The following is a 27500-nucleotide window of genomic DNA, read 5'->3' on the forward strand; positions in this document are numbered from 1 at the left end:
ATTGCTCAGGGGTATGAAAAATCCATACTGTTGAGTAACATAGTTATATTGATCTAACCCTGTGTATAGTCAGCGCTATGTCGATGGGAGAGCTTCTGGCATTGACATGGCTACCACTTCTTGGGGAGGTGGATTAACTATGCCAACAGGAGCCTTCTCCTGTTGGCATGGGAGCAGCTTCTCTGAATGCTACAGCAGCACAGCTGCATGTGTGCAATGTTTTAAAGGCAGACCTGCCCTCAGTGTCCCCTTGCTCACCTGCTCTTTCCCTTCTCCATTTTAGTCATATTGCTATAGCTTTTTATCATGTTCCCTCTTATTCTTTTCCTCTAAGGTTTTGTCTACATGTGAAAGCTACTCTGGCATAAGGTAAGGAGTGAATTTTAAAATTCACAATAGCTGTTCCCAAATTGCTGTGTGTGGACACTTATTCCAGAAGAAGAGTACGTTTTTCTGGTTTAGTTTAATCTACTTCCAAAATGGATTAAGCTAATTCAAATCCCCCTCGAAAGTGGATTAAACTAAACCAGAAAAAGGCGTGCTTATTCCAGATTCAGTGTGTCCACACATGAAGGAATTCAAGCATAGCTATTCTAGAATAACTCCAGCTGCAGAAAAGCCCTACACTGAACCATTCCAATCTTTAATCTCTGTCAAATTCTGGCTTTAAATTCTGTTCAGGTTCTCGTATCATAAATGTAGTAGAGTGCCTTCCACTTCATTTCACTTGTCCTCTCCCCCAGCAAAGGACTCTGGACAGGTGGAAAACCAAGTTCGATACTTTTACTGCTGAGGCCAGTCACAAATTAATCATGCTACTCTGTATTATCTAGCCCCACCCCTCACCATCCCCACCCAGTGCAGCAAGGTGACATCAAACTAGAGGGCCAAATTTCTGTGGGTATGTCTACACAGCAGCTTAACATCTGTGGCTGGCCTATGCTGTCTGGTTCAGACTGCAGGGCTATTTTATTGCTGTGTAGACTTCTGGGCTCAGGATGGAGCCTGGGCTCTAGGACCCTGATGAATGGGAGGGTTCCAGAGCTCAGGTCCCAGCCTGAGCCCAGAAGGCTACACAGCAATGAAACAGTCCTATGAGCCTGAGCTGGGTGTTTTGCAACTGTGTAGACATACCCTGAGAAGACCTGGGATGGGGAGAAGTTAGGGCTAGCTGGTGGTGATGGTGGGTGGGATTAGTAAAGCAGGTGAGTCCCTCACCCCAGGAAATTGCTCTTGCTAAGGGAGGGAGTCTAGGGCACCTTCAGTTTTAAGGTTGCTTGAAGGGGGTTGAGACCTGGAGCACTGATTAAGCATCCAACTTCTGCAGTGGCGAAGCAGTGCTGGGGATGGAATTGGACCTAATTTCCTACCCACCTCTGATACCAAAGGGGGCAGCCCAGGGAATGAATCTCCCCTGGGGAGGGGAGGGATCTTGAGTCCCAGAAGAGGGAACAACCTTGGTTGTGGGTATTTTCTCTTCTCCATCCTATGCTTAGCCTGCAGGGCTGCAGCAAGGTCTCAGCGGCCGACCAGAGTCACAGATCAGCTAGAGATGGGCTGCTGCTACATTGGGACCCACCCAGTGGGAGGAGCTGAATGTCACCAATATCACTCCCATCAGTCAGGGTTATCCCCACATGGAGTCTCTGAAGTGTCATGAGCTGACCTGGGCAACATTTTTTGTTGGAAACTTCTTTTCTCTGTGAAAAATGCAGATCCACTAACTTCAAAATGTTTCGCAATTTTTTCTGTTTCATTGAATTGTTCCAGCTGATTCCCTCGTGCCCCCCCCCCCCAAAATCTGGAAGCCAAAAGATTGAACATCTTCAAATCAGAATTATTTTTGGTTTTGACCTTTCCTTCCATTTAATTTTTAAAAGGATGTTAAAGCTGTTCCAAATCCTGATGAAAGATTTCATGTAGCACAAAAGAGTTCAACTCAAGATGATTTTTATTTTAAACTTTTCTATTCCCCCCCCCCATTTTTGAAACATTGTGTTTTGGGGGCACTCAACATGGTTTGTTTGTTTGGTTTTTTTGAATTGCCACCTCACTGAAAAAGCCCTTACCTGCCCCGTTCCAGTCATAAGTGCTGAGCTCCAAGCAAAGCTTTACCAGTAGCTGGGGGGTGGCATTAACAAGGTTTCTCTTGCAGGTGGATCCTCTGATGCTTAATGAGAGCAGAGCTGTCCCCAAAGCTTCTCTCGCAGTCAGGGCAGTGATAGGGCTTCTCTCCCGAGTGGGTTCTCCAGTGCTGAGCCAGGTGCGAGTTCTGATTGAAGCTTTTCCCACACTCGGGGCATTTATAGGGTCGCTCTCCTGTATGAGTCCGGCGATGGGTGGTCAGGGACGAACGGGCCGTGAAGCCCTTCCCGCAGTCAGCACACTTGTAGGGTCTCTCCCCGGTGTGGACCCGGCAGTGCTGGGCCAGATGGGACCTCACAGCGAATCCTTTCCCACACTCGGCACATTTGTAGGGTCGCTCGCCTGTGTGAGTCCGGCTGTGCTGAGAGAGGTGGGCACTGCGGGCAAATCCTTTCCCACACTCAGGGCATTTGTAGGGTTTCTGGCCCCTGTGGGTGCCCTGATGCTCCAGGAGGTTGGAGCTGACATTGAAGCTCTTCCCGCAGTCAGGGCATTTGTAGGGCCGCTCCCCTTTGTGCAGCCGCTGGTGGGCAATCAGGGCTGAGCTCTCATTGAAGCTCCTCTCGCATTCAGTACATTTGTAGGGCTTCTGCCCCGTGTGGATCCTCTGATGTTTAATGAGGTTGGAGCTGACGTTAAAGCTCTTCCCGCAATCGGTGCATTTATAGGGTCTCTCTCCAGAGTGGATCCGCTGATGTACCACCAAGACTGAGCTGACCCGGAAGCTCTTCCCGCATTCAGGGCATTTGTAGGGGCGCTCGCCTGTGTGGCTCCTCTGATGCGCCACCAGGCGGGAACTGACCCCAAAGCCCTTCCCGCAGTCAGCGCAGCGATAGGGTTCCTCTCCCGAGTGTGTCCCCCGGTGCTGGGTCAAGTGAGCCAGCTGCGTGAAGCCTCTCCCGCAGTCAGGGCATATATAGGGGCGCTCCCCCGTGTGGATCCTCAGGTGGGCCCTAAGGGTTGAGCTCCGGTTGAAGGTTTTCCCACAGTCAGGGCACCGGTGGCATTTCTCTCCCTTGCAGGCGCTCCACTGGACATCAGGTTGGGCACTCTCGATGAAGCCTTCCCTAGACCCATTACCTTCCCCTTCTCTCTGCTGCACCCAGAGTTGCCTTACATCTTCTGGGGGAAACGATTTATCCTCTCTCCCCCCTGGAAGATTTCCTTCCTCCTCTTTCTCCCACCCGCCCTGACTCTCGCTGGCTTCTCTCAGGCAAATGTGCCCCTCTGCTTTCTCAGCTTCTGCTGACTCAGGGCTTCCCCACAGCAGATTTGCCTCCTCGTTCACACTTGTTGCCATCCCTGGTTTATGGAGAGAATCCACATATAAGACATTCCCCGCCAACTGGGGGAGGAAAAGGGGGGGGGGGGGAAACAATTCCTGTGTGGAATTCTCTGCCCCGTGCTATGCAGGTCAGGTTAGATGATCCCTTCTGGCTTTAGAATCTGTTATACTGAAATAATGTATTGGGGAACTTGGACAAAACCACCTTCCAGTCCTTCACTGGAGGGGACCCATCCTGCTTCCCTTCCCTTCCCATCTCAATAGGCAGAGCGAGGGTTGGTAGCTGCTTTCAGGCAGAAAGGGTACAACATTTGCCCTGAAGCGAGGACAGGTGTTGTTTGCAACACCTGTCAGGGATGGTCTAGATAATACTTAGTCCTGCCATGAGTGCAGGGGACTGGACTAGATGACCTCTCGAGGTCCCTTCCAGTTCTATGATGAGCTACCTGAGAAGGGCAGATCTGGAAAAGCTCACAAGGGCTCAAGGCGAATCCCAGCGCTGGCCTTCTCTCCCAGATGGTCTCTGAGCTGGTTTAACTGGTTCTTCACCTGGGCGGGTGCCTCCCCTGGAGATCCAGTGCCCACAGCTCTTCCCCTGGTTCCATGCAGATCAGGTCAGGTTTAAGGATGGGGAATCCTGCTCCAGGGAGAGAGAACAGGTGAGATCAGGGTTGGTTACAGATTCCTGGGGTCCATTACACAGAAGGTGCCAGGATTTTAAGCCTTGCCCCTATGTTTGTCAGAGGGAACATGTAACATGAAGCAGATGGGAAATGCCCATGGAGATGCCCTTTGGCAAAGCGCCGCATGCGGGGGCTGATGTACAATGGTCCAAGTAAGGGATTCAGGGATTGCCACACACGGTTGGGAGTTAGCGATTCAGCCCAGCACAAGGATTAAATCTCTTGGCCGTTTCTAACCCCCTGCCCAGACCGACAAGAGGTCCCTAGAAGCCTGGCCTACTGCTCTCCCTGGGTATGTCCTCAGAGTTAAAAAAAGAGATGTGTTCGTAACTGGGGTTAAAACAGTGCAGATGCAGCAACTCGGCCTTTGACTGGGGTTAGCAGTTCAAGTTGCACCCCAGGCTTTAGGAACAGGATGTTCTCCGTTGCCGTTACTCATGGGAACGGCAAACAAGCTATGTTTGACTAGGGCCATGCTTGAAAACTGGTTTCCCTTTTGTGTTCTGGGAGTGTATAACACCATATAGCTACCCAGTTAACCCAAAAGTGTCACAGACAGAGAGAGGTTGTTGGGTTTTAATTGAATTTTTGTGAGTGAATCCAAATTAAGAACACAACTCTTTTTTGCAGTGGAGACATACCCTCAGTGCCTCAGGTTGTTAAAAGGAATTGCCGCCCACCCCCGACACTTGAATGCCATGATTTGCTTCTGCCTTTGCTCTCTGTTCACACCAACTTCAATGGAACCACTCCATGGCTTGGACTACACTTAAGAGTTAGTTTGGTGTAGCTTTGTCGGTCAGGGGTGTGGAAAAAAACCCTATGCCAACCTAACGCCCTGTGTAGACACAGCTGTCAATGGAAGAATGCTTCTGGTGATGTAATGGTGGGAGGGGGGGTTCCTACACTGATGGAAAACTCCCTTCCATTGTTGCAGGCTGCGTCTATGCTACAGGGTTATGCCTGTTTAGCTACAATGATGTAATGACATATCCCCAATTTACATCCGTGCAGTTGAGATCAGAATCAGGCCCCAAGTACTACACAGGCCCAGCCTGTGTAAAGACTTGTCTATATTAGAGTTAGTTAATCGATTGCTAATTAGCACAACGTTATTCACATGGTTGTAAAGGCTATCCCTTATGGTCCCTTCCCAGGATACAAACTTAACACGGTTTAGGCTGCTGGTGTGCTGAGAACACCACCGATCGTGCTGGCCGCTTTTGTCTCATTGTTTCCTTGTATTCATCTGTTTGTCTCTTGTCTTATACGCAGGCCTAGTCTACACTGGAAGAAGTGTACCAGATAATTCTCCCAGGATAAGCGTCTCCACACAGGAAGCTATTCTGGGGTATTTATTCTGGTCAAATTCCTCACATAAACAAACCCTTAACCACAGCCTGCTGACCTGATACTGATCACATCTTGTCCCTGTCCGCACTGACTACAGAGTAGTCCAAGATCATGTTCTAACAGTGCCCTAAGACAAGCTCAGGGGGAGCTTGGAGCAGGGTACTCCCTGCTGAGGGGTCTCTCCAGACCAAGTCAGATCATGCACTGGACCAAGAGTTTTCTTGTCAAGGACCCTCAAAGGGCAACACCTGCAATGACAAGATGATGTTCCAAGGCAGGTGCATACCTAGTACAAGTTGCCACCTGGCCATGTATCTATCCCCCCTTCTTTTCTCTCAGTGTCAACACAGAATTGATCCCCGCATCCGAGGAAATGTTTGGAGAAATCAGGGGCTGCACAAAAGTTAGGGTGATTCAATTCAGCTTCTCTGCAACTTCCTTTCTTCCCCCAGCATTTGGAGTGACTCTTAGCTCTTAATAGGGTCCCATTGCCCTCATATATAAGCACCTCACAAACTTTAATGCATTGCCAGGGCTTACATTCAGCTGGAGCTGACCGGAACAGAGCTCTGGTAATTATTTTCAAATCAGTGGGAGTCCCAGCACCTCCCATGGGACTAAAGGCTCAACCCCCTCCCCAGCACCTTCTGTGGAGCAGAAGCCCTGGGGCTCTGGGAAATACTCGGAGAATTTAGGCCCTGTGTATTTCCCATTGCTACACCCCTGGGAGGTGGGCAAGATTTGTAAAGGAATTTAGGCATCTAATTCCCAAGGTCACATGCAGCCTATGACGGAGCAGGGAACTCCTGAGCCCCAAACTGGTGCTTTAACCACTGGGCCACCCTTCCTCGTGTCCTAATTCTCCTCCTCTCTCTGCTCCCCCTAATCTCTGGAACCGCTGGATCAATTGTCCCCAGATTCACACTGCTAACTCTACCCTCAGCCCTCATGATGCACAGCGATTTTCAAGTTTCAGAGTAACAGCCGTGTTAGTCTGTATTCGCAAAAAGAAAAGGAGGACTTGTGGCACCTTAGAGACTAACCAATTTATTTGAGCATGAGCTTTCGTGAGCTACAGCTCACTTCAGCGGATGCATACCGTGGAAACTGCAGCAGACTTTATATATATACAGAGAATATGAAACAATACCTCCTCCCACCCCACTGTCCTGCTGGTAATAGCTTATCTAAAGTGATCATCAGGTGGGCCATTTCCAGCACAAATCCAGGTTTTCTCACCCTCCACCCCCCCACAGAAATTCACTCTCCTGCTGATTTTCAAGACAACCTGAGCACACGTGCGGATTTTAGAGCACTTTGAAAAATCAGCTCTTTGACAAAACCATCTAGCCACGTGTGACACAACTCTGCTTGTACCTGACTCAGCCTGCTCCACGGCCTCCGTTCATCTGTCTCCTGCCTGTCATCCTCTCCGATTGCAAACTCACTGGGGCCACAATTTGCACCACGCTACATCGGAGGGGCCCGTACGCTAGGCACTGTACAAACTCTGGCCCTGATCCTGTGAAGACTCACGTAAATAAACAGCAGATGTCCGTTGATTTCAACAAGCACACCTCGCCTGAGTTAACAGGTGCTGGGGCCAGAGTCTTCACAGGTGTAGGGCTGGAGTTTATGTGGTGCCTCCCACGACGGAGCCCTAACTGACCATAGCACAAGTAATTCAAATGGTGGCTTACCACCTCCCTTGCCACTGGGCATTAGGAGGAGAGAGAGAAAAAGGACACATTTTCTCATTGATGCTTTATGCATTTGTGCAGGTAGGGTAACCAGCTGTCCTGATTTTATAGGGACAATCCTGATATTTGGGGGTTTTCTCCTATATTGGCACCTATTACCCGCACACCCCTGTTCCAGTTTTTCACACTTGCTAGCTGGTCACCTGATGTACAGTGCTTAGACACCAAGGAGATAATCACTGGAGAGCGCTGGGTCTCAACCTGTGGGCTGCTGACAGCCAATCAGTTGTGACATCCTCCGGGCCATACAGGTAGTATATAGTGTGGATGCGGCCCACTTAACGTAATACACACAGAGCTGCATATACAGCCCACAGTGGTAAATAGGTTGAGATCCATTGCTCTAGGGGGGTGGTACACAGATAAATTAGCAGACTAGGATCTATGGAAAATAATTATAGAGTGATGGATTTGTCATCACCAATCAATAAGGATTTAGAGAAAGACACAAGAGAATGGATCTAGGAGTTGGGAACCTCTCCCCATTTATGGCTCCTGCTCTGGTCTCTCCTCCCCCTTGCCTGGGAGGCTAATTTGTAATGAAACAGGTGCCAGGACTCAAGCAGTTTTTTTACATGCATAACTGACGTGGCAAGCCCAGAGGTGCCAGGGCTCTGAACTGCTAAGCCCAGAGATGCCGTGCCGGGGCTCTGAACTGCCAGGCTCAGAGGTGCCAGGGGTCTGAACTGCCAGGCTCAGAGGTGCCAGGGGTCTGAACTGCCAGGCTCGAGGTGCTAGGGCTCACCCCAGTGCAAATTAAGCACTGGTTGACCCATTCCCATGGCTCTTTGCTTGCAGGACTGGGAATGTGTGTCAGTGATGGCCACAGATCTGGAACTGGCAGAGACATGGAGAGCAGAGATACAGGGGTGGGGGAGTGAGATGAGGAGTCGCTTTCCTGCCTGGCCCCAGCCCTTTCCCCCAGGTCTCCCCATCACCTGCAGGATCCAGCTCAAGAGCTGGTGTCGGCAGAGCCTGGGGGTTGGTTCCAGCCACCGGAGAAGGTACCCACCCGGGTTGGGCACAGAGGGGCTTAGATGAAGGTCTCCCCCTGGTCCACACCCCACTGAGGGGGCAGGAGCTGCTCAGTCGCAGCTGCATCTGTGTCAGCCAGGAAACTTGTGCTGAACCGAGGAGAAAGAGAGACAAGGAGAGAGGGAGCCGCTTCCCCTTAGCACAGCCAGAGCCCTCTGGTGGGGACAGCTTTGGAGCTGCAGACAGAAACCCTAATGCTGTGGAAGTAGGGACTGTATTGAAGCCACCTCTGAATGACAAGGCACATTCTTATGAGCCAACAGGTGATGCTTTTCCTAAGAGGAGCCCAGGCATCGCCAGACTGGCTCAGCCTTGAGGTCCTTCTAGTTCGGTCTCTGCTAGTGGCTGGTCCCAGATGCGTCAGAGGAAGGGCTCAGAAACCTGCAGGAGCAGATGCGAGGTAATAATAATACCATGCTCCTAAATCACTCTTTTCTGTGGCCGGTCATCTTGGTCTCTTAATAGTTAGAGGCCCTGTCCCAGCCATTTTGACACTTTTTGGGGGGCAAAACTGGGCATTTGCCGTCAGTTGGAAAGAGCAAACTGGACAAATGCATAGTTTGGCCCCCCCAAATGGGGCACAACCCCTAGCGGGGTGTGGAGGAACGGGGTGGGGTGGGGGGAGAGCAGCAACACCAGCCCCATGTGGCAGGGCGGGCTTAGGAGAGTGGCTTGGGACGGGATGGCCCCGCGGGCAGCAGGGGGTCTCAGGCTGGCCCTGCACATCGGGAGAGGGGGCCTCGGGCCACCCCCACCTGCAGGGGTTGATGGGGGGGGGGCTCAGACCAGCGCCGCACACAGGGGGGAGGGGACCCTTGGGCCAACACCGTGGGATGTCCCGTTTTCTAAGCCAGAACCATCATAGCACTGGCTACTCTTGATCTCTGTATCCGTATCCGTGACAGACCGACCAGGGAGCCCAAGGGAACGCCACTGCTCAGCGTGATAGGCCGTGGTCTCCGCACGCCTGCAGCCTCATTGCTGGCAAGCGTTTTGCAGGTCCCAGGGCACATGAGAGGCTCAGGGAGGGTTTTGCAGGAGGGTAAGGCGGTGGCTCAGTGGGTGTTAACAGTGTGAACACACTAACCCAGGAGATGGTTTGCGAGTGGAACAGGTGGGTGATGGAGCCTGCACCACGTGGGCCCCCCCGGAGTCAGGAGTGGCAGCAATCTGAGAGTTTGCACCTGCAGGGATGGCTCCGGGGCAGGGGCTGGGACCCCATCTGTGTTGAAAGGAAGTCACGGGGCGGGGGGCACAGAGCTGTTAACGCTCATGGACGGGAACCCTTTTGGGCCGTGGTCTGGCCCGGGGAGGGGATAGGGCGAGCAGATAGCAAGTGTGAAAAATGGGGACGGGGGTGGGGTAATAGGTGCCTCTATAAGACAAAGCCCCAAATATTGGGACTTTCCCTATAAAGCCAGGACATCTGGGCACCCCTAGGAGGAGCGAGGGAAGAGGGTTTTCCTTTCTGACCCCACTAGAGGGCTCTGGGTTACAGCTCAAAGCAAGGCTGGGCTAATTCCTGACTCTCTCCTGGGCTAATTCCTGACTCTCCCTTGGCCACGAGTTTTCTGCTGTGAACTGATCAAGAGATGACTAAACTTCCTGGGTTGGACAGAGCCCGTACAGCTGGGGAGCAGCCGGAGAGAGATTGAAGCAAGCACTAGGCCTAGCTGAGAGTAGGGAACTGGCCTCCTAGGGCAGCCCTGAAACAACGGTACGAAACTGCAGAAAAACCTGAGTGTCTCTGGATTAAGTTTAGAAGTGTGTGCAACAAGAGTGATGTAGTGGTGGGAGTCTGCTATAGACCACCGGATCAGGGGGATGAGGTAGATGAGGCTTTCTTCCGGCAGCTCACGGAAGCTACTAGATCGCATGCCCTGATTCTCATGGGTGACTTTAATTTTCCTGATATCTGCTGGGAGAGCAATACAGCGGCGCATAGACAATCCAGGAAGTTTTTGGAAAGCGTAGGGGACAATTTCCTGATGCAAGTGCTAGAGGAGCCAACTAGGGGGGGCGCTTTTCTTGATCTGCTGCTCACAAACCGGGTAGAATTAGTGGGGGAAGCAAAAGTGGATGGGAATCTGGGAGGCAGTGACCATGAGTTGGTTGAGTTCAGGATCCTGACGCAGGGAAGAAAGGTAAGCAGCAGGATACGGACCCTGGACTTCAGGAAAGCAGACTTCGACTCCCTCAGGGAACGGATGGCCAGGATCCCCTGGGGGACTAACTTGAAGGGGAAAGGAGTCCAGGAGAGCTGGCTGTATTTCAAGGAATCCCTGTTGAGGTTACAGGGACAAACCATCCCGATGAGTCGAAAGAATAGTAAATATGGCAGGCGACCAGCTTGGCTTAATGGTGAAATCCTAGCGGATCTTAAACATAAAAAAGAAGCTTACAAGAAGTGGAAGGTTGGACATATGACCAGGGAAGAGTATAAAAATATTGCTCGGGCATGTAGGAATGTTATCAGGAGGGCCAAATCGCACCTGGAGCTGCAGCTAGCCAGAGATGTCAAGAGTAACAAGAAGGGTTTCTTCAGGTATGTTGGCAACAAGAAGAAAGCCAAGGAATGTGTGGGCCCCTTACTGAATGAGGGAGGCAACCTAGTGACAGAGGATGTGGAAAAAGCTAATGTACTCAATGCTTTTTTTGCCTCTGTTTTCACTAACAAGGTCAGCTCCCAGACTGCTGCGCTGGGCATCACAAAATGGGGAAGAGATGGCCAGCCCTCTGTGGAGATAGAGGTGGTTAGGGACTATTTAGAAAAGCTGGACGTGCACAAGTCCATGGGGCCGGACGAGTTGCATCCGAGAGTGCTGAAGGAATTGGCGGCTGTGATTGCAGAGCCATTGGCCATTATCTTTGAAAACTCGTGGCGAACCAGGGAAGTCCCGGATGACTGGAAAAAGGCTAATGTAGTGCCAATCTTTAAAAAAGGGAAGAAGGAGGATCCTGGGAACTACAGGCCAGTCAGCCTCACTTCAGTCCCTGGAAAAATCATGGAGAAGGTCCTCAAAGAATCAATCCTGAAGCACTTGCATGAGAGGAAAGTGATCGGGAACAGCCAGCATGGATTCACCAAGGGAAGGTCATGCCTGACTAATCTAATTGCCTTTTATGATGAGATTACTGGTTCTGTGGATGAAGGGAAAGCAGTGGATGTATTGTTTCTTGACTTTAGCAAAGCTTTTGACACGGTCTCCCACAGTATTCTTGTCAGCAAGTTAAGGAAGTATGGGCTGGATGAATGCACTATAAGGTGGGTAGAAAGCTGGCTAGATTGTCGGGCTCAACGGGTAGTGATCAATGGCTCCATATCTAGTTGGCAGCCGGTATCAAGTGGAGTACCCCAGGGGTCGGTCCTGGGGCCGGTTTTGTTCAATATCTTCATAAATGATCTGGAGGATGGTGTGGATTGCACTCTCAGCAAATTTGCGGATGATACTAAACTGGGAGGAGTGGTAGATACGCTGGAGGGGAGGGATAGGATACAGAAAGACCTAGACAAATTGGAGGATTGGGCCAAAAGAAATCTGATGAGGTTCAATAAGGATAAGTGCAGGGTCCTGCACTTAGGACGGAAGAACCCAATGCACAGCTACAAACTAGGGACCGAATGGCTAGGCAGCAGTTCTGCGGAAAAGGACCTAGGGGTGACAGTGGACGAGAAGCTGGATATGAGTCAGCAGTGTGCCCTTGTTGCCAAGAAGGCCAATGGCATTTTGGGATGTATAAGTAGCGGCATAGCGAGCAGATCGAGGGACATGATCGTCCCCCTCTATTCGACATTGGTGAGGCCTCATCTGGAGTACTGTGTCCAGTTTTGGGCCCCACACTTCAAGAAGGATGTGGATAAATTGGAGAGAGTCCAGCGAAGGGCAACAAAAATGATTAGGGGACTGGAACACATGAGTTATGAGGAGAGGCTGAGGGAGCTGGGATTGTTTAGCCTGCAGAAGAGAAGAATGAGGGGGGATTTGATAGCTGCTTTCAACTACCTGAAAGGGGGTTCCAAAGAGGATGGCTCTAGACTGTTCTCAATGGTAGCAGATGACAGAACGAGGAGTAATGGTCTCAAGTTGCAGTGGGGGAGGTTTAGATTGGATATTAGGAAAAACTTTTTCACTAAGAGGGTGGTGAAACACTGGAATGCGTTACCTAGGGAGGTGGTAGAATCTCCTTCCTTAGAGGTTTTTAAGGTCAGGCTTGACAAAGCCCTGGCTGGGATGATTTAACTGGGAATTGGTCCTGCTTTGAGCAGGGGGTTGGACTAGATGACCTTCTGGGGTCCCTTCCAACCCTGATATTCTATGATTCTATGATTCTAACTGCTGCAGGTGATGGGGAGACCTGGGGGAAAGGGCTGGGGCTGGGCAGGAAAGTGACTCTGCACCAACAGCCCCATCTCTGCTCCCCCCTCTGCAAGTCCCAGGGCTGCTGCCCTCCCTGACCCACTCTGGGTCTCAGCTACGGGAGAGCAAACACCCCAAGGGCATGGGCCAGGGACCAAATCTCCCGGCCAGAGGGGAAAGGGAGAGAGATCTGACCGGGCAGCAGGAGCAATAAGTGGAGAGGGTGGTTCCCAGCTGCCCGACCCGCCCAGATCTGCTCCCTGCGTCATCCCTGGCCCTACTGGCTTTCCTGGGGATGAGGTGTCTGAGCAGAGAGAGGACAAATCCGTTCTGGCTCTCATTTGTCAGGGGCTGGGCCGCAGGGAAAGGAATTCCTCCAAAGCTACTCCTTGGAACCTGCTCTAGCTGGAGCGCACAGGGGAACAGACAGGTAGGGTTGGGTTGAAATTGTGAAGCCAGTTGTCCAGTTACTTACAACAGTGGGTCTCAACCAGGGGTACGTGCCCCGCCTAGGGGTACTCCGAGATCTTTCAGGGAGGATGTCAGCTCCTCTAGATATTGGCCTAGTTTTACAACAGGCTGCATAAAAAGCACTAGTGAAGTCAGTGCAAACTAAAATTTCAGACAGACAATGTACCTGTTCATATTGCTCTATAGACGATACACTGAAATGTAAGGACAATATTTATAGTCCAGTCGATTCATTTTATAATTATATGGTAGAAATCAGAAAGTCAGCAATTTTAGAGTACTAGCATGCTGTGACCCTTTTGTATTGTTGTGTCTGATTTTGTAAGCAAGTCATTTTCCAGTGAGGTGAAACTTGGGGTACGTAAGACAAATCAGACTCTGGAAGGGGTACAGTAGTCTGGAAAGGTTGAGAGCCACAGGCTTACACCACGCTCAACGCTACTAGCTGGGCCTCAGCTCTGATCCAGGCTGGCACTGCTTAGGTTCATCTTTTGGGCTGAAGGTCTCTGCCCAGGGGGTGAATTTAGTTTGGCAAAGTTTGAGGATAAAACCTCTGAGCCTTTTCCTGAGAAGCGGCCAGAGGGGAGGCGCAAGTTACAACCTGTGTCAGTTTTTCAACACTTCCGTTACCTTTGGACAACGAATTTTATGGTGAGAATTTTTATGGCAGGGTGAGAATTTCCAAGTCAGACACGCTTCTCGCTGTAGGCTCATAAACACCGGTTCTGCTACAGCTTTGTCGTCAGAGGTGAATAAAAGATTAATGTGCAGACACACTGAGCTTCTTTCCCCCTTTGATCAGAATTGTTTCCTCACTTAAGGGTCAGTTCTGTGAACACTCACCTACAGATTGATTCTAAGCACATCAAGGGTCCCACATGCAGGCTAAACCTCTTAGCCTTTGTTCTGAGCAGGGGCCGTGGAGGTGGGGAGCATTACGTTTTGCCATTTGAAGAGTGTTGTCAGAGTTTGACCAATTCCAGCGCCTTTGGGGATGGAAATTTTACATTTGAAGGAGAGAGAATTCCTAGGTCAGGCGCATTCCTCTCTGTTGTCTGGTGAAAATCGGTTTGGATGCAGATTTGTTATGAGAGTGGAGTGAATGTCTCTTGTGCGGGAACACGGATTATTTCCGCCCTTGATAAGGTTTGTTTCCTCACGGAGGAGCTGAGCCCGGTAACGCGCACACCCATTTGTTTGGGACTGTGCGAACAGTCCCATTAACGTTCTTAAATTTAAGGAGAGAGTTTGAAAATCTCTCAGTCCTGGTGTGGGAGCGGCGTTGTGCTGAAATAAAAAGACACAGGCCGGGATCTTTCAATTCAGAAGCCTAAATTTAGGCTCCTGAATCCATATTCAGGCCCCTGGGTAAGTGGCCTATTATCAGAAGTTCTGGGCACTCAGAACTGAACCCCAGCGACGCCAGCTCGGGACTTGTAAAAACCAGGATTCTTATTCAGGATACAGCTCGAGGAGGCGAACTATAGGATGGTATTTCAGGCAATCACGTCTCGTACATTATGTCCGAACGGCACAGTCTAGAATTTCTGTCTGCAGGGAGCTTGCGAAAGGGAAATGGGTGTGAAATGGATTCAAGCCGCTGCTGAAACTTCCCCATTTGCGCTTCTCGCCTGACAGGCTGCAGAAGAACGTCCGTGTTTCACTTTAGGTTGTCCGGTCCTCCATGAGGGTAGGAAAAGGGAATGGCTGCAGCAAAAGCAGTGACCTTCGAGGAGGTGGCTGTGTATTTCACCGCGGAGGAGTGGGCTCTGCTGGACCCCACTCAGAGAGCCCTCTACAGGGACGTCATGCAGGAGAATTATGAGAATGTGACCTGGCTGGGTAAGTCACCATGAGCATTTTCCACCTACTCGGGTTGCAGGTCCTTGCCGGCCAACATAGGGCTGGGATCTTCCCAGTATCGTCTGTGTAACGAGGAAACCGGGAATCTGTAACCAGCCCTGACCGCTCCAGTTCTCTCTTCCCCTGGGCAGGATTCCCCATCCCTAAACCTGACCGGATCTCCCGCATGGAGCGAGGGGAACAGCTGTGGGTGCACCAAGCAGCTATTCCCTCCCTTCCTCTATCCTCTGTGCCATGGTATCGATGCTGAAGCTCGTTAGTTGCCAGCTGTGGGGAGGAGTTTGGGGAAGATTCCGCTGCTGACTGTTCAGCTGATCCAAAAGCTTCTGCCGGTGTGACAAACCCTTGCCGATCCCCTTTCCCCGGGGCCCTTTCCTCCCTCCCTAGCACAGGGCGTGACTCATGCTGGGTTCTCTCCTTCCCCCAGCAGGTGATAGGATGGCCAGTGAGACCGAGGAGGAGAATCCCCAGCAGGGAGGCCCTGAGTTGGGAGACCCACACGGGACATTCTCGGGAAGGTCCCAGGGGAACATTTGCCAGGGAGGAGCTAGTGCGAGTCAGGGCAGGTCGGAGTAGCAGCGGAGAAACCTGCCCGGGGAGAGAGAGGATAAATCCTCTCCTGAAGAGGGATGTTTCAAGAAACTCAAAGAGCTCCTGGACCTTAAGGGGAGGCACAACAGAGGAACAGGAAAAGCAGGCACTGAACGTGGGCAGGGCTCACAAGAGATGCTCCATCTGGAAACCCAACTGGAAGAGGCATCCCGTAGATGTGGGGAAAGCCCCCAGCAAAACTCAGTGCTTCCACAACATCAGAGCATAGCCCTCGCCATCCAGCAGAGAATCCTCTCGAGGCAGAAACCTCGCCAGTGCCCCGACTGCGGAAGAAGTTTTGTTTGGAGCTCAACCCTCATGGCACATCAGAGGCTCCACACAGGAGAGAGGCTCTACAAATACCCCGACCTGCAGAGGAACCCATTCCAGTGTCCAGAATCCAGGAAATGCTTTGCTGAGAACTCGGCCCAGACGAAGCACCAGCAATTCCACCCCGGAGAGAGTCCCTACGCGTGCCCAGACTGCGGGAAAGGATTCAGCCTCACGATGCACCGGAGGGTCCACACAGGCAAGCGCCCCTTTTTGTGTCCTGACTGTGGAATGGGCTTCAACCAGAGAGCCAAGCTCACCATGCACCAGAGGGCCCATGAGGGGGAGCAACCCAACTGCAGGAAAAGCTTCGGCCGGCAGGCACCCCTGGGGCAGCCCGGGAGGGCTCATTGCGGGGAAAAGCCCCGTGTCTGCACCAGCTCTGGGAAAAGATTCAACGCCTCGGCCCTAATCAAACACTGGCGGGGCCACATGGGAGAGAGGCCCGACAAACGCCACAAGGGTGGGAAAAGCTTTGGCCGGCATTCCGACCTGGCCCAGCGCTCTCCGGCCCCAGAGGAGAGGCCCCGCAGCAAAGGTACAGCCCTGCCAAAACACCGGGTGGCAGAGAGACCCTACCGCTGCCTCGACTGCGGCAGGACCTTCAGCAGACGCTCTAACCTGCTCGCCCACCAGCGTGGCCACACGGGCGAGCAGCCCTACATGTGCTCATGCTGCGGGAAAGGCTTTGGCCTGCGTTTCAACCTTGCAATGCATGGGAGAGTCCATGCTGGCAAGTGATGCAATTCATGCCCCCACTGAGGCAGCAGCTTCAAGCAGAGATCCGACCTTATGGTGCACTGGAGACTCCACGTCAATCAGTCTTCAGAAGAGCAGGTTGGAAAATAGGGTTTTCTTTTGGGTTATTTTTCCCTCCATGGAAAATTTTAACTTTTCAGGGAAATTTCTAACGCTAAAACATTTTGGCCAACAACGGAAATATTTGCTGCGGTGCCTCGGTGTCATGGAGTTGTGGTTTACTTATGCTCCCATTCTCCTCTCTAGGCCCGTCTCCCTCGTCAGCCTGCCTCTCCCATGATACACCATGGTCTCCCCTCTTGATTTCAATGGGATGTAGGCACTTCTCTGCGTTATACTCTAGGCATACACGGCAAGACCTTCAATAAAAGCATAAATCCTCTCAGTGGAAGGTTGCCCTGTAACACAACTACATTTTGTAGAATTCAGTACGCTCACACACCACAAACCAAAAACAGAGAGAGACAAAGCAGGCTGCTCTCTGAGACAGAGAGGAACAACTTACCCTTGCGCTAAGCTGGCTTTCTCCAGACTGACTCTGACTGCTTGCTTCCCTAGAGCCCCTAGCCTGCTTGCAGGACCAGAAACCCCCACCACATCTGAAGTGATAGCTTGCCCTCCCAGCACAGTCCTTGATGCACCACAATCTGTATCTTGAGGTCCTTAGGAGCTGACAAAGAGGTTGCAGTTCAAAAGACCAGGGGTAACAGCTGGATGAGGCAAACCAGCAGGTCGGATGGGGCGGGTGAGAAATCTAACGGGATGCACATGGTCCTCAGCCAGCTGGGAGCAGAGCTCACAGCTGCCAGGCTGCAGTCACCTATCTCCACCACGGCAGAGGAGAGGCGTGAGTCAGGGCGAGCCGGTGGCTTTGTAGATCACTGCTGGGAACTTTTCCCCACTTGCGAGGGATGGCAGGAGACCAAGCACAATTAAGAAAATTTTCTCCCCTCCAGGGAGAAAATTCAGGGGCTGGCTGCTAACGACCGCCCTGGGGGTTCCAGTGACTGATACAGCCACCGTAAGCAGGGGCGTAGCCCAGCAGAGAGGGGGTCTAAACCTAGGCTTTCTTGTGGCCAGGTGGAACCTCACCCAGCTCATGGCCAGTTGGGACAGGTTGGATTGACTTTACATTTGATTCAGCCCCTACCACCCTGAAATGCTGCAGCTGACCGTACCCAGGAAGGAACCTGCATGAGACAAGCCCCACCCAATGGGCTGGGAATCCAGATGCCCCCCGCAGCCACCATCACTGAAGCCAGAGTGTGAAGAGGACTCTGTCACCCCACTGGGCATCCCCTTTATCTGCCTTGTCCTGCAAGGGGATGACAGACTGTCTGCCCCCATCCACCATGCACCCCCGTCCCCTCCCACAAGAAGATAATTAAAGTCTCAGCTGGGATCAGCACCCCTGACCCTGCAGAAACCAATCTTTTCCTGGGAGGGTGGCTGCCAGTAGAGAAGGGGTTAACACGATGACACCCTGTAACCACGGCTCCCGCTAAACCCTGATCCCGGGATTTCCTTGAGTAGCGGGATTGCAGTGTCTCCTCCCCCCAGTGGATCCGTGCTTTTCCATCCCCTTAATAAGGCTGATGGTTGGGGTGGCCCCATGGGCTTGGTTCTGCCTGAAATGGGCCGGGCTGAGCCAGGCTGTGGGCTGCGAGTTGGGGGCGGGGGGGCGATGGGTCATTGGGGTCCTCACACTCCTGGAGTCCTGTGCCCTAAAGGAAGAGGGGTCACCCCAATGGGCCTGGCTGAAACAGGGCCTCTGGGATCAGAGTCTCGAACCCTGGATCCTGGCTGGGCTCGGCCCTTCCCACCCTGCAGGGCCCTAGTACCCTAGGTCCGAGCCTGAGAGACTTGTGTGTAGACAGAAGGGTTGGGGCTCAAACCTGAGTCTGCACCAGGGCTTCCATTGCAGCGTAGAGACAGCACTAGGGATCCATTTGGTTGCATGTTTTGTTGCTCCTCTCGGCCAAGCGAAAAGCACCTGCTGCAGGCCTCTTGCATAGCTCCAAGCTCCCCATGAGCTCCCCTCCTCCTCATGCTCCGTGTACCCTCATTCCCCCCGTGCCAGGAAATCTGTATGCACCCCCTATCCCGGGTCTCTGGAGGCTCCCCACCCCCTTCCTGCCATTCCCATAGGCAGACAAATGCCAGCCAGTCGAACCTTAGACCGTGCTGTGCTCAGCCAATTAAGGGCCCACCTGGCCATCATGGAGGTCAGCAGCCGAACAGGAACGGAGCCCAGCTGTCCTGGGGCCAACCCAATGCTCTGACCACCAGACCCTGCGGCTTAGCCCTCAATGTGACGCCCCATCTTCCCCGCTTGGTTATCCATCCCCTCCCTGATCCCTGCCGCCACCCACCACCTCCCAGGGGAGCTAATTAGAGCACCAAGGAGCCTGTCTCATGGAGTAGCACCCCACTGTGCTAGGCGCTGTACAGGCACAAAACAAAGAGCCCCCAACCCCCAAAGGGACAGCAGTCGAAGAGCCAGCTGTCGCAGCTCGGGGCAACTGCACCTGTCTTGCCCCTTAGCAGTTCGGCAAGGGCCCCCACATTCAACCTTCTGCCCCCTCCCCCCCGCCGGTCCCTGTCTGGGGTCCATGTCTCTCTCCCTTCTGACTGGGATGTTCCCAGACATAGGTGCCGATTCTGTGGGTGCTCCAAGACTCAAGCAGGGCCGGATTAGTCTTTTGTGGGCCCTGGCGCCCTGCCCCTCTTCTGCCCCTTCCCCTGAGGCCCCAGCCCCTGCTCCGCTCCTTTGCCCCACGGCCCTGCCCCACTCAGCCTCTTCCCCCACAGGCCCCGCTCACCGCTTGCACAGGGTGGGAGGGGCAGAGAGAAGCACCTGCCGGCAAACCCAAAAGCCGGAGCCCGTGTTCCCAGGCCAAACACTTCCCTGTGTAATTCCCAGAAAAGTCAGACTGCCGAACATGTGCGGTGGGTTTAATCCACCGGGGAGGCTGCTGCCGAACGCCAGTTACGGGGTTCGGCAGGGGACGTTTTTGCTTCTTATTAGGCCCCATGCAGGTTCCGAGGCGGTGGAGGAATGTGCTATTCAGCTTGCTGGGTTCATCAGCAATGGCCCTGGACTCCAGAGAGGTTACTGATGAACACAGACCGCCTCCTCGGCCGCCCCGGGAACCTACATGGCACCTATCAAAAGCTCAGGTTCTTCATCCAGAAGAGAAGAGACGAGAGCTTTTCCCATGGGGCAGCTTGGGGTCTGGGGACGTGTGGCGCAGCTGGGGGGGGCTCTTCTGGGCGCGGGAGAGGGGCTCAGGGCTACCGCTGGCCCAGGGCTTCTCTGGCCACATGGTGGGGGAGGGGCTCCTCCAGGCCAGGGGGGTGGGGCAGAAGGGGCAGACAGAGGCTCCACCCAGGCTGGGGGGCCTGCTTGGTTTCCCCCTCCAGGATCGTACGCAATGGAATTGCCCAGCTATAAAAGGTACCACACCGCACTTCCTGTGTAAGCCTATTTTATTCCACTGCAGAGGAAACAGTCAAACCAATCACAGAGCTCTGCACGCGTGCAAATAAGCTCCACAGATTTGACCCCCCACTCTCATATGGGTCTGGTAGGAGAAGTCCTTCAGAGCCCCACCCAAGGGGTCTCAGGGGCTTCAAGTTCATCATAGCTTCGGCTCACAACAAGCCCGCTTCTGCCACATTTAGTTCACCCTTTATACAGTCCAGGGGTTGCCCAGCTGGAGTTTCCAGGTGTGGGTAATTAGCAGACAACTGGTTTCTCTCCCCAGGGCTTACCTTCCAAAGGGAGGCATGCACTTCCCTCACCCACAGGGATTTCCTGAAAATCTGCTTTACACCCATTGCAAAAAGTTCCTTCCATGTGCAGCATATGTCCCAGCAGTTGTATTAATCCTGTCTTCTTGATAATGGAGTTCCAAACAATCCCACTTTAGCACAGAAACATTTGCATTTGTAACTCTATTTGCATAAACCCCAGAGGTGTTAAACAGAAATTCAGTAAGGTTTGTCCGGGATTTCAGAGGTCGTCGCCTGTATCCAAGTTATTGCCCAGCCCTTAATCAGCTGGCCTAGTGTGGATTCTCTGGTGAGCGGTGAGATTGGACCTCCGGCTGAAGCCCTTCCCGCAGTCGGGACACGGGTAGGGTCGCTCGCCTGTGTGGACTCTCTGGTGCGATTTGAGGTGGGAGCTCCGGCTGAAGCCCTTCCCGCAGTCAGGACACAGGTAGGGTCGCTCACCCGTGTGGACTCTCCGGTGAGCCGTGAGGCTGGAGCTCTGGCTGAAGCCCTTCCCGCAGTCGGGGCATGCATAGGGTCGCTCACCCGTGTGGACTCTCCGGTGCACCATCAGGTTGAAACGTATGCTGAAGCCCTTCCCGCAGTCCGGGCACTTGTAGGGCTGCTCACCTGTGTGGTTACTCCGGTGGGCCAGCAGGTCCGTGCTCCGGCTGAACGTCCTGCCGCAGTCGAGGCAGCGGTAGGGTCTCTCCGCCATGCGGCGCTCCGGCAGGGCCGTGAGGTCCGTGCAGCTGCCCCCGTGGTCTTGGCCGGGTTTCTCTCCTGAGTGGACCCAGGCATGCTGGGCCAGGTTGGAGTGCTGGCGGAAGCTTTTCCCACACTCCTTGCATTTGTAGGGTCTCTCCCCGGTGTGGATCCGCCGGTGCTTGATCAAGGTGGAGCTCTCCGTGAATCTTCTCCCACAGTCGGCACAGACATAGGGCTTTTCCCCGGAGTGTGTCCTCTGGTGCCGCACCAGGTGCGCCCGCCATCTGAAGCCTTTCCCACACTCGGTGCACTGGTAGGGACGCTCCCCCGTGTGGGTGCGCTGGTGTTGGATCAGGGTTAAAGTGTCGCCGAAGTCCTTCCCGCGGTATGTGCAGACGCAGGGCCGTTCCGTGCAGTGGGTCCGGCTGTTCTTGGCCAGGTGGGCGTTCTGGCTGAAGCTCTTCCCGCACTCGGCATATTTGTAGGGTCTGCCTCGCAGGTGGGTCCTCTCATGCTGCACCAGATGCGCCTTCTGGCTGAAGCTCTTCCCGCACTCGGTGCATTTGTAGGGTCTCTCGCCCGTGTGGCTCCGGTGGTGAGTGCTCAGGGCCGTTTTGGTTCTGAAGCCCTTCCCGCAGTCGGGACACGGGTAGGGTCGCTCACCCGTGTGGACTCTCCGGTGCAATTTGAGGTGGGAGCTCCGGCTGAAGCCCTTCCCACAGTCGGGACACAGGTAGGGTCGCTCGCCCGTGTGGACTCTCCGGTGAGCCGTGAGGCTGGAGCTCTGGCTGAAGCCCTTCCCGCAGTCGGGGCACGCATAGGGTCGCTCGCCCGTGTGGACTCTCCGGTGCACCATCAGGTTGAAGCGTACGCGGAAGCCCTTCCCGCAGTCCGGGCACTTGTAGGGCTGCTCACCTGTGTGGGTGCTCCGGTGGGCCAGCAGGTCCGTGCTCCGGCTGAACGTCCTGCCGCAGTCGAGGCAGCGGTAGGGTCTCTCTGCTGTGTGACGCTCCGGCAGGGCCATACCATCGGGTCCCTCCTCGTTAGCCAGGTTTGAGCGCAGACGGACTCTTTCCCTACCCTCAGCACTTTGACGGAGTCTCTGCCCCAAGTGGCAGCACTGGTGTTTGGTCAGGTTCCAGGTCTTGACGAAGCTCTTCCCGCAGTCAGCACAGACGCAGGGCTTGATCCCAGCGTGGATCCCCTGGTGCCGCACCAGATGCGACCGCTGCACGAAGCCTTTCCCACAGTCGGGGCACTTGTAGGGCCACTCCGCCATGTGGGATCTCTGGTGCCGGAGGAGGAGGGCCTTGCTGGGGAAACATTTCCTACACTTGGGGCATGCAAAAGGCTCCCCTGGGAAATGCGTGGCCTGGTGCTCCAGGAGCTTGGACCTGACACGGAAGGCTTTCCCGCAAGCGAGGCATTGATAGGGGCACTCGCCCGAGTGGAGTCTCCGATGCCTCATAAGGTTGGAGCTGTCAGCGAAGCCTTTCCCGCAATCAGGGCATTTGTAGGGTCTCTCTCCTGTATGGAGCCTCTGATGTGCAATGAGGGTCGACCTCCGATCAAAGCTTCTCCCACAGTCGGGGCACTGGCAGCGTTTCTGCCCCGAGAGGATTCTCTGCTGGATGGTGCGGGCTGCGCTGGGGTTGGAGCTTTTCCCATCCTTGTGCACCGTCTGATGTCTCAGAAGATGTGATCTCCAGCGGAAGCTTTTCCCACAGTGGAGACATCGATGGGGGGTCCCACTTGGATGTTGTGGAGGCGCCGAGCTCTGCTGGGGGCTTCCCCCACATCTGTGGGATGTGTCTTCTGGGTGGGTTCCCGGACAGAGCATCTCTCCTGAGCCCTGCCCATGTTCAGCACCTGTATTTCCCGTCCCCCTGTTGTGCTTCCCCTTAAGGTCCAGCAGCAATTTGAGTTTCTTGAAACATCCCTCTTCAGGAGAGGATTTACCCTCTCTCTCCCCGGGCAGGTTTCCCCGCTGCTCCTCCGACCTGCCCTGACTCATGCTAGCTCCTCCCTGGCAAATGTTCCCCTGGGACCTTCCCGAGAATGTCCCGTGTGGTTCTGCCAACTCAGGGCCTCCCTGCTGGGGATTCTCCTCCTCGGTCTCCCTGGCCATCCTATCACCTGCTGGGGGAAGGAGAGAACCCAGCATGAGTCACGCCCTGTGCTAGGGAGGGAGGAAAGGGCCCCGGGGAAAGGGGATCGGCAAGGGTTTGTCACACCGGCAGAAGCTTTTGGATCAGCTGAACAGTCAGCAGGGGAATATTCCCCAAACTCCTCCCCACAGCTGGCAACTAATGAGCTTCAGCATCGATACCATAGCACAGAGGATAGAGGAAGGGAGGGAATAGCTGCTTGGTGCACTCACAGCTGTTCCCCTCGTTCCATGCGGGAGATCCGGTCAGGTTTAGGGATGGGGAATCCTGCCCGGGGAAGAGAGAACCGGAGCGATCAGGGCTGGTTACAGATTCCCGGTTTCCTCGTTACACAGACGATACTGGGAAGATCCCAGCCCTACGTTGGCCAGCGAGGACCTGCAACCCGAGTAGGTGGAAAATGCTCATGGTGACTTACCCAGCCAGGTCACATTCTCATAATTCTCCTGCATGACGTCCCTGTAGAGGGCTCTCTGAGCGGGGTCCAGCAGAGCCCACTCCTCCGCGGTGAAATACACAGCCACCTCCTCGAAGGTCACTGCTTTTGCTGCAGCCATTCCCTTTTCCTGTCCCCAAGGAGGACCGGACAACCTGGAGTGAAACACGGACGTTCTTCTGCAGCCTGTCAGGCGAGAAGCGCAAATGGGGAAGTTTCAGCAGCGGTTTGAGTCCATTTCACACCCATTTCCCTTTCGCAAGCTCCCTGCAGACAGAAATTCTAGACTGTGCCGTTTGGACGTAACACACGAGACGTGATTGCCTCAAATACCATCCTAAAGTTCACCTCATCAATCTGTATCCTGAATAAGAATCCTGGTTTTTACAAATCCCGAGCGGGCGTCGCTGGGGTTCAGTTCTGAGTGCCCAGAACTTTTGATAATAGGCCACTTACCCAGGGGCCTGAATATGGATTCAGGAGCCTAAATTTAGGCTCCTGAATTGAAAGATCCCAGCCTGTGTCTTTTTATTTCAGCACAATGCCGCTCCCACACCAGGACTGAGAGATTTTCAAACTCTCTCCTTAAATTTAAGAACGTTAATGGGACTGTTCGCACAGTCCCAAACAAATGGGTGTGCGCGTTACCGGGCTCAGCTCCTCCGTGAGGAAACAAACCTTATCAAGGGCGGAAATAATCCGTGTTCCCGCACAAGAGACATTCACTCCACTCTCATAACAAATCTGCATCCAAACCGATTTTCACCAGACGACAGAGAGGAAAGCGCCTGACCTAGTAATTCTCTTTCTGTCAAATGTAAAATTTCCATCCCCAAAGGCGCTGGAATTGGTCAAACTCTGACAACACTCTTCAAATGGCAAAACGTAATGCTCCCCACCTCCACGGCGCCTGCTCAGAACAAAGGCTAAGAGGTTTAGCCTCAAATGCTCCAAAATAAATTCACCTGTTATTAATTATTATTATTATCAACATTTATTATTTGTATTAGCATAGCACCTGGGGACTCCAGGCATGGACCGGGGCCCCCCCTGTGTTAGGTGCTGTCCAACGACAGAACCAAACGCTACTCCCTACCCCACAGACCTTCCTGTCTAAAACGACCCAGACAGACACAGTGTGTGGAAGGGGTACAACACACAAGCGGAGCGAACAACGTGGTCGTGGCAAACGGCATGCTAGTACCATGGTGGGTGGTTGTTTTTTGTAGAGGAGGGGTCAGTTAGGCGGGGATCAGCTCAATGGAAAGGAAAGGGTAGGGGAGGTGGTGAGGAATAGAGAGGTATGGAGCGATGCTGAGATGAAGAGACTGTGTGCATTGCTTAGGGATGTAAAAGGTTAACCGGTTAACTGGTAAGCGTTAGGCTTACCGGTTAACAAACCTTAACCGTTAACCCTGGCCGCTCCATGCCGGGCCGGCGGGAGGGATCCCAGCCCCGGCCACAATGGCTGGAGCAGCCCCAGCTGCGTCGGGCTGGCCAGCCAGAGGGACCACACCATCAGCCGCACTGGCCGGTCCCCAGCCCTGGTCACGTCGGTGGGACCCCAGCCCCAGCTGGGTCGGAGCAAGCCCCCAGCCTCCCCCACCCCCGTGCTAGGCCCCCCAGAGCTACTTTGGTTAACAGTTAACCGGTTAAATGATATAATTTTAATAGTTTAACTGGTTAACTTTTTAAACCACTATTTACATCCCTAGTATGGCTACACTGCATCCAGCTATGGCATTGCAGCTAAGCTGCCACTTCCTACATCTCTGGAACGTTTTTTTGTTTTGTTTTTTTCCCCATCGCTGTCGTCCCTCCACCTCTCCGAGGCGGAGGTAGCTAGGTCGGGGGATCAATCATTCCGTCGACCTAGCCGCGTCCGCACCAGGAGTTAGGTCAACCTCACTACAGTGCTGAGGGAGTGACAATTTTTAAGTGTAGACCAGGCAGGAAGGGAATGGGAGGGTTGCAGCAATCAGCCAGCCAGCACAGGGCAGAGCAAGTCCAATTGCGGCTGTAGAAAGCTGTCGAAAGTTCTTAGAGGGCTAGTCCGGTGAAGACACTCTGTGCCGACGAGAGGGAGAGCTCTTCCGTAGCCATAGAGTTACCACGTGGCGCATATTTGACTGGCCTGGCCAGTTTTTTTTATGGATTTGCTAGTTGTCAGAAAAATAAGTCAATCTGCCAGGTTTTTGGTTTCTGTACATGGGTCTAAAGATTTTCATTTTATTCTCACAATACACTGGGCTATCCACTGTTGAAAGTTTCTGTGTCCAGCTAAAGGTGCTGCAACGTTCCCATCTGTATTTCCCGCAGTTTAAGCAATAATAGATCAAAACCGTGGAAAATACAGCAGCTGTCTGCCCATCCATATGCAAGCGCAGTGCACAGGTGTGAGAGAAAGGGTACGGGTAGGGCCCTACCGAATTCACGGCCATGAAAAACGCGTCACGGACCGTGAAATCTGGTCTCCCTCCGTGAAATCTGTATCGTGTAGGGTAAAAGCACACAAAAGACCAGATTTCACGGCAGAACCAGCATTTCTCAAATTGGGGGTCCTAACCCACAAGGGAGTTGCACAGCGGTCGCAAGGTTATTTTGGGGGGGGGTCACGATATTGCCACCCTTACTTTTGCATTGCTGCCTTCGGAGCTGGGTGGCCAGGAAGCAGCAGCCGTTGGCCGGCCGCCCAGCTCTGAAGGCTGCGCCCTGCCAGAAGCAGCACAGAAGTAAGGGGGGCAATCCCGTACCTGCCAGCCGCTCTGCTGCTGGTGGCCGTCAGAGCTGAGTTCCTGGCCAGCAGCCGCCGTCTCCAGCTGCCCGGCTCTGAAGGCAGCACAGAAGTACGGGTAGCAGCACCGTAACCCCCCCCCCCCACAATAACCTTGCGACCCCCCCCACAGCTCCTTTTTGGGTCAGGACCCCAACAATTACGGCACCATGAAATTTCAGATTGAAACAGCTGAAATCACTAAATTTACGATTTTTTAAAATCCTAGGACCGTGAAATTGACCAAAATGGACCGTGAATTTGGTAGGGCCCTAGGCATGAATCACTATAAGTGACAGTTGAAGGGGGGTGGGGGTTGCGGAGTTGCCTCGTGGTTGGGGGCTGCATGCTGGATTTTTTTTTTTTGGGGGGGGGGGGAGTTTTCAAAGGTGGTAATCATAGAATATCAGGGTTGGAAGGGACCTCATCTAGTCCAACCCCCCTGCTCAAAGCAGGACCAGTCCCCAACGTTTGCCCCAGATCCCTAAATGGCCCCCTCAAGGATTGAGCTCACAACGCTGGGTTTAGCAGGCCAATGCTCAAACCACTGAGTTATCCCTCCCCTCACTCAGCAGGGGCAGCAACTGGCTTCTCCTCTCTCTGCTCCTTACCTTGATCCCAGGAGGGTCAGTCTGCCCAGGGACGCTGCAGCGATGGATCCGGGCAGGGCTGGGAGCTGGGATCCTCCCTCCCCACTTCTTGCTCCTGCTGGTCTCTCTCTCCTCTCCATCCCCTGGAGGCTCAGCGGGCAGAGCTCGGGGCTGCCGCAGGGGCTGGTTCCAGCCACCGCACAGAGTCCCCACCCCGGGCTGGGCACAGAGGGGGCTTTGAGGAGGGGTTTCTCCGGCTCCCCCCCCCCGGGGTGGCTACCGAAGCGGCAGCACCCAGCGGCTCCCTTCTCAGCCGGGAAGTTCAGCCCCAGATCTGCTGCTCACAGGAAACCCAGGGAGAAAGAGACAGAGAGAGGGAGGCAGCAGGCTCCCAGCCCTGAGCAATATACCAGAGCCA

The 27500-nt window shown here is 53.6% G+C and overlaps 3 protein-coding genes across 8 annotated transcripts; 1 reads left to right on the forward strand and 2 right to left on the reverse strand.

The window, feature by feature from the left end:
- Nucleotides 1–1933: 1933 nt before the first annotated feature.
- LOC144929325 (uncharacterized) lies at nucleotides 1934–27191 on the reverse strand. Of its 5 annotated transcripts, XM_078848589.1 has the most exons (3): nucleotides 27104–27191; nucleotides 3877–4067; nucleotides 1934–3447 (listed from the first exon to the last, which is right to left on the reverse strand). In XM_078848589.1, the coding sequence occupies exon 3, from the start codon at nucleotides 3443–3445 to the stop codon at nucleotides 2135–2137; it is 1311 nt and encodes a 436-aa protein (XP_078704715.1). In that variant the 5' UTR covers nucleotides 3446–3447; nucleotides 3877–4067; nucleotides 27104–27191; the 3' UTR covers nucleotides 1934–2134. The 5 variants fall into 5 exon arrangements, with proteins under 5 accessions (XP_078704715.1, XP_078704719.1, XP_078704716.1 ...); XM_078848593.1 differs by lacking the exon at nucleotides 3877–4067 and having other exon boundaries at nucleotides 27104–27182; XM_078848590.1 differs by having other exon boundaries at nucleotides 1934–4070; nucleotides 27104–27182.
- Nucleotides 14812–16718, forward strand: LOC144929326 (uncharacterized). The gene is made up of 2 exons (XM_078848598.1): nucleotides 14812–14932; nucleotides 15381–16718. The coding sequence occupies exon 2, from the start codon at nucleotides 15680–15682 to the stop codon at nucleotides 16613–16615; it is 936 nt and encodes a 311-aa protein (XP_078704724.1). The 5' UTR covers nucleotides 14812–14932; nucleotides 15381–15679; the 3' UTR covers nucleotides 16616–16718.
- Nucleotides 19529–27173, reverse strand: LOC140897526 (uncharacterized). 2 transcript variants are annotated; one of them, XM_078848573.1, is made up of 3 exons: nucleotides 27104–27173; nucleotides 23702–23905; nucleotides 19529–23251 (listed from the first exon to the last, which is right to left on the reverse strand). In XM_078848573.1, exons 2-3 carry the CDS (start codon nucleotides 23838–23840, stop codon nucleotides 20688–20690), a joined length of 2703 nt encoding a protein of 900 aa, XP_078704699.1. In that variant the 5' UTR covers nucleotides 23841–23905; nucleotides 27104–27173; the 3' UTR covers nucleotides 19529–20687. The 2 variants fall into 2 exon arrangements, with proteins under 2 accessions (XP_078704699.1, XP_078704698.1); XM_078848572.1 differs by having other exon boundaries at nucleotides 19529–23254.
- Nucleotides 27192–27500: the final 309 nt, after the last annotated feature.

This window comes from Lepidochelys kempii, chromosome 14 (assembly GCF_965140285.1).
Source record: "Lepidochelys kempii isolate rLepKem1 chromosome 14, rLepKem1.hap1, whole genome shotgun sequence".
NCBI classification, from domain to species: Eukaryota; Metazoa; Chordata; order Testudines; family Cheloniidae; genus Lepidochelys; species Lepidochelys kempii.

Coding starts and splice junctions, on each gene's coding strand:
- LOC144929326 (XM_078848598.1), top strand. CDS start 15,680: ATGCTCCATCTGGAAACCCAACTGGAAGAGGCATCCCGTAGATGTGGG.
- LOC144929325 (XM_078848589.1), bottom strand. CDS start 3,445: ATGGCAACAAGTGTGAACGAGGAGGCAAATCTGCTGTGGGGAAGCCCT.
- LOC140897526 (XM_078848572.1), bottom strand. CDS start 23,840: ATGGCTGCAGCAAAAGCAGTGACCTTCGAGGAGGTGGCTGTGTATTTC. Junction 23,255..23,701: donor TGAGAATGTGACCTGGCTGG/GTAAGTCACCAT, acceptor TCCTTCCCCCAG/CAGGTGATAGGATGGCCAGG.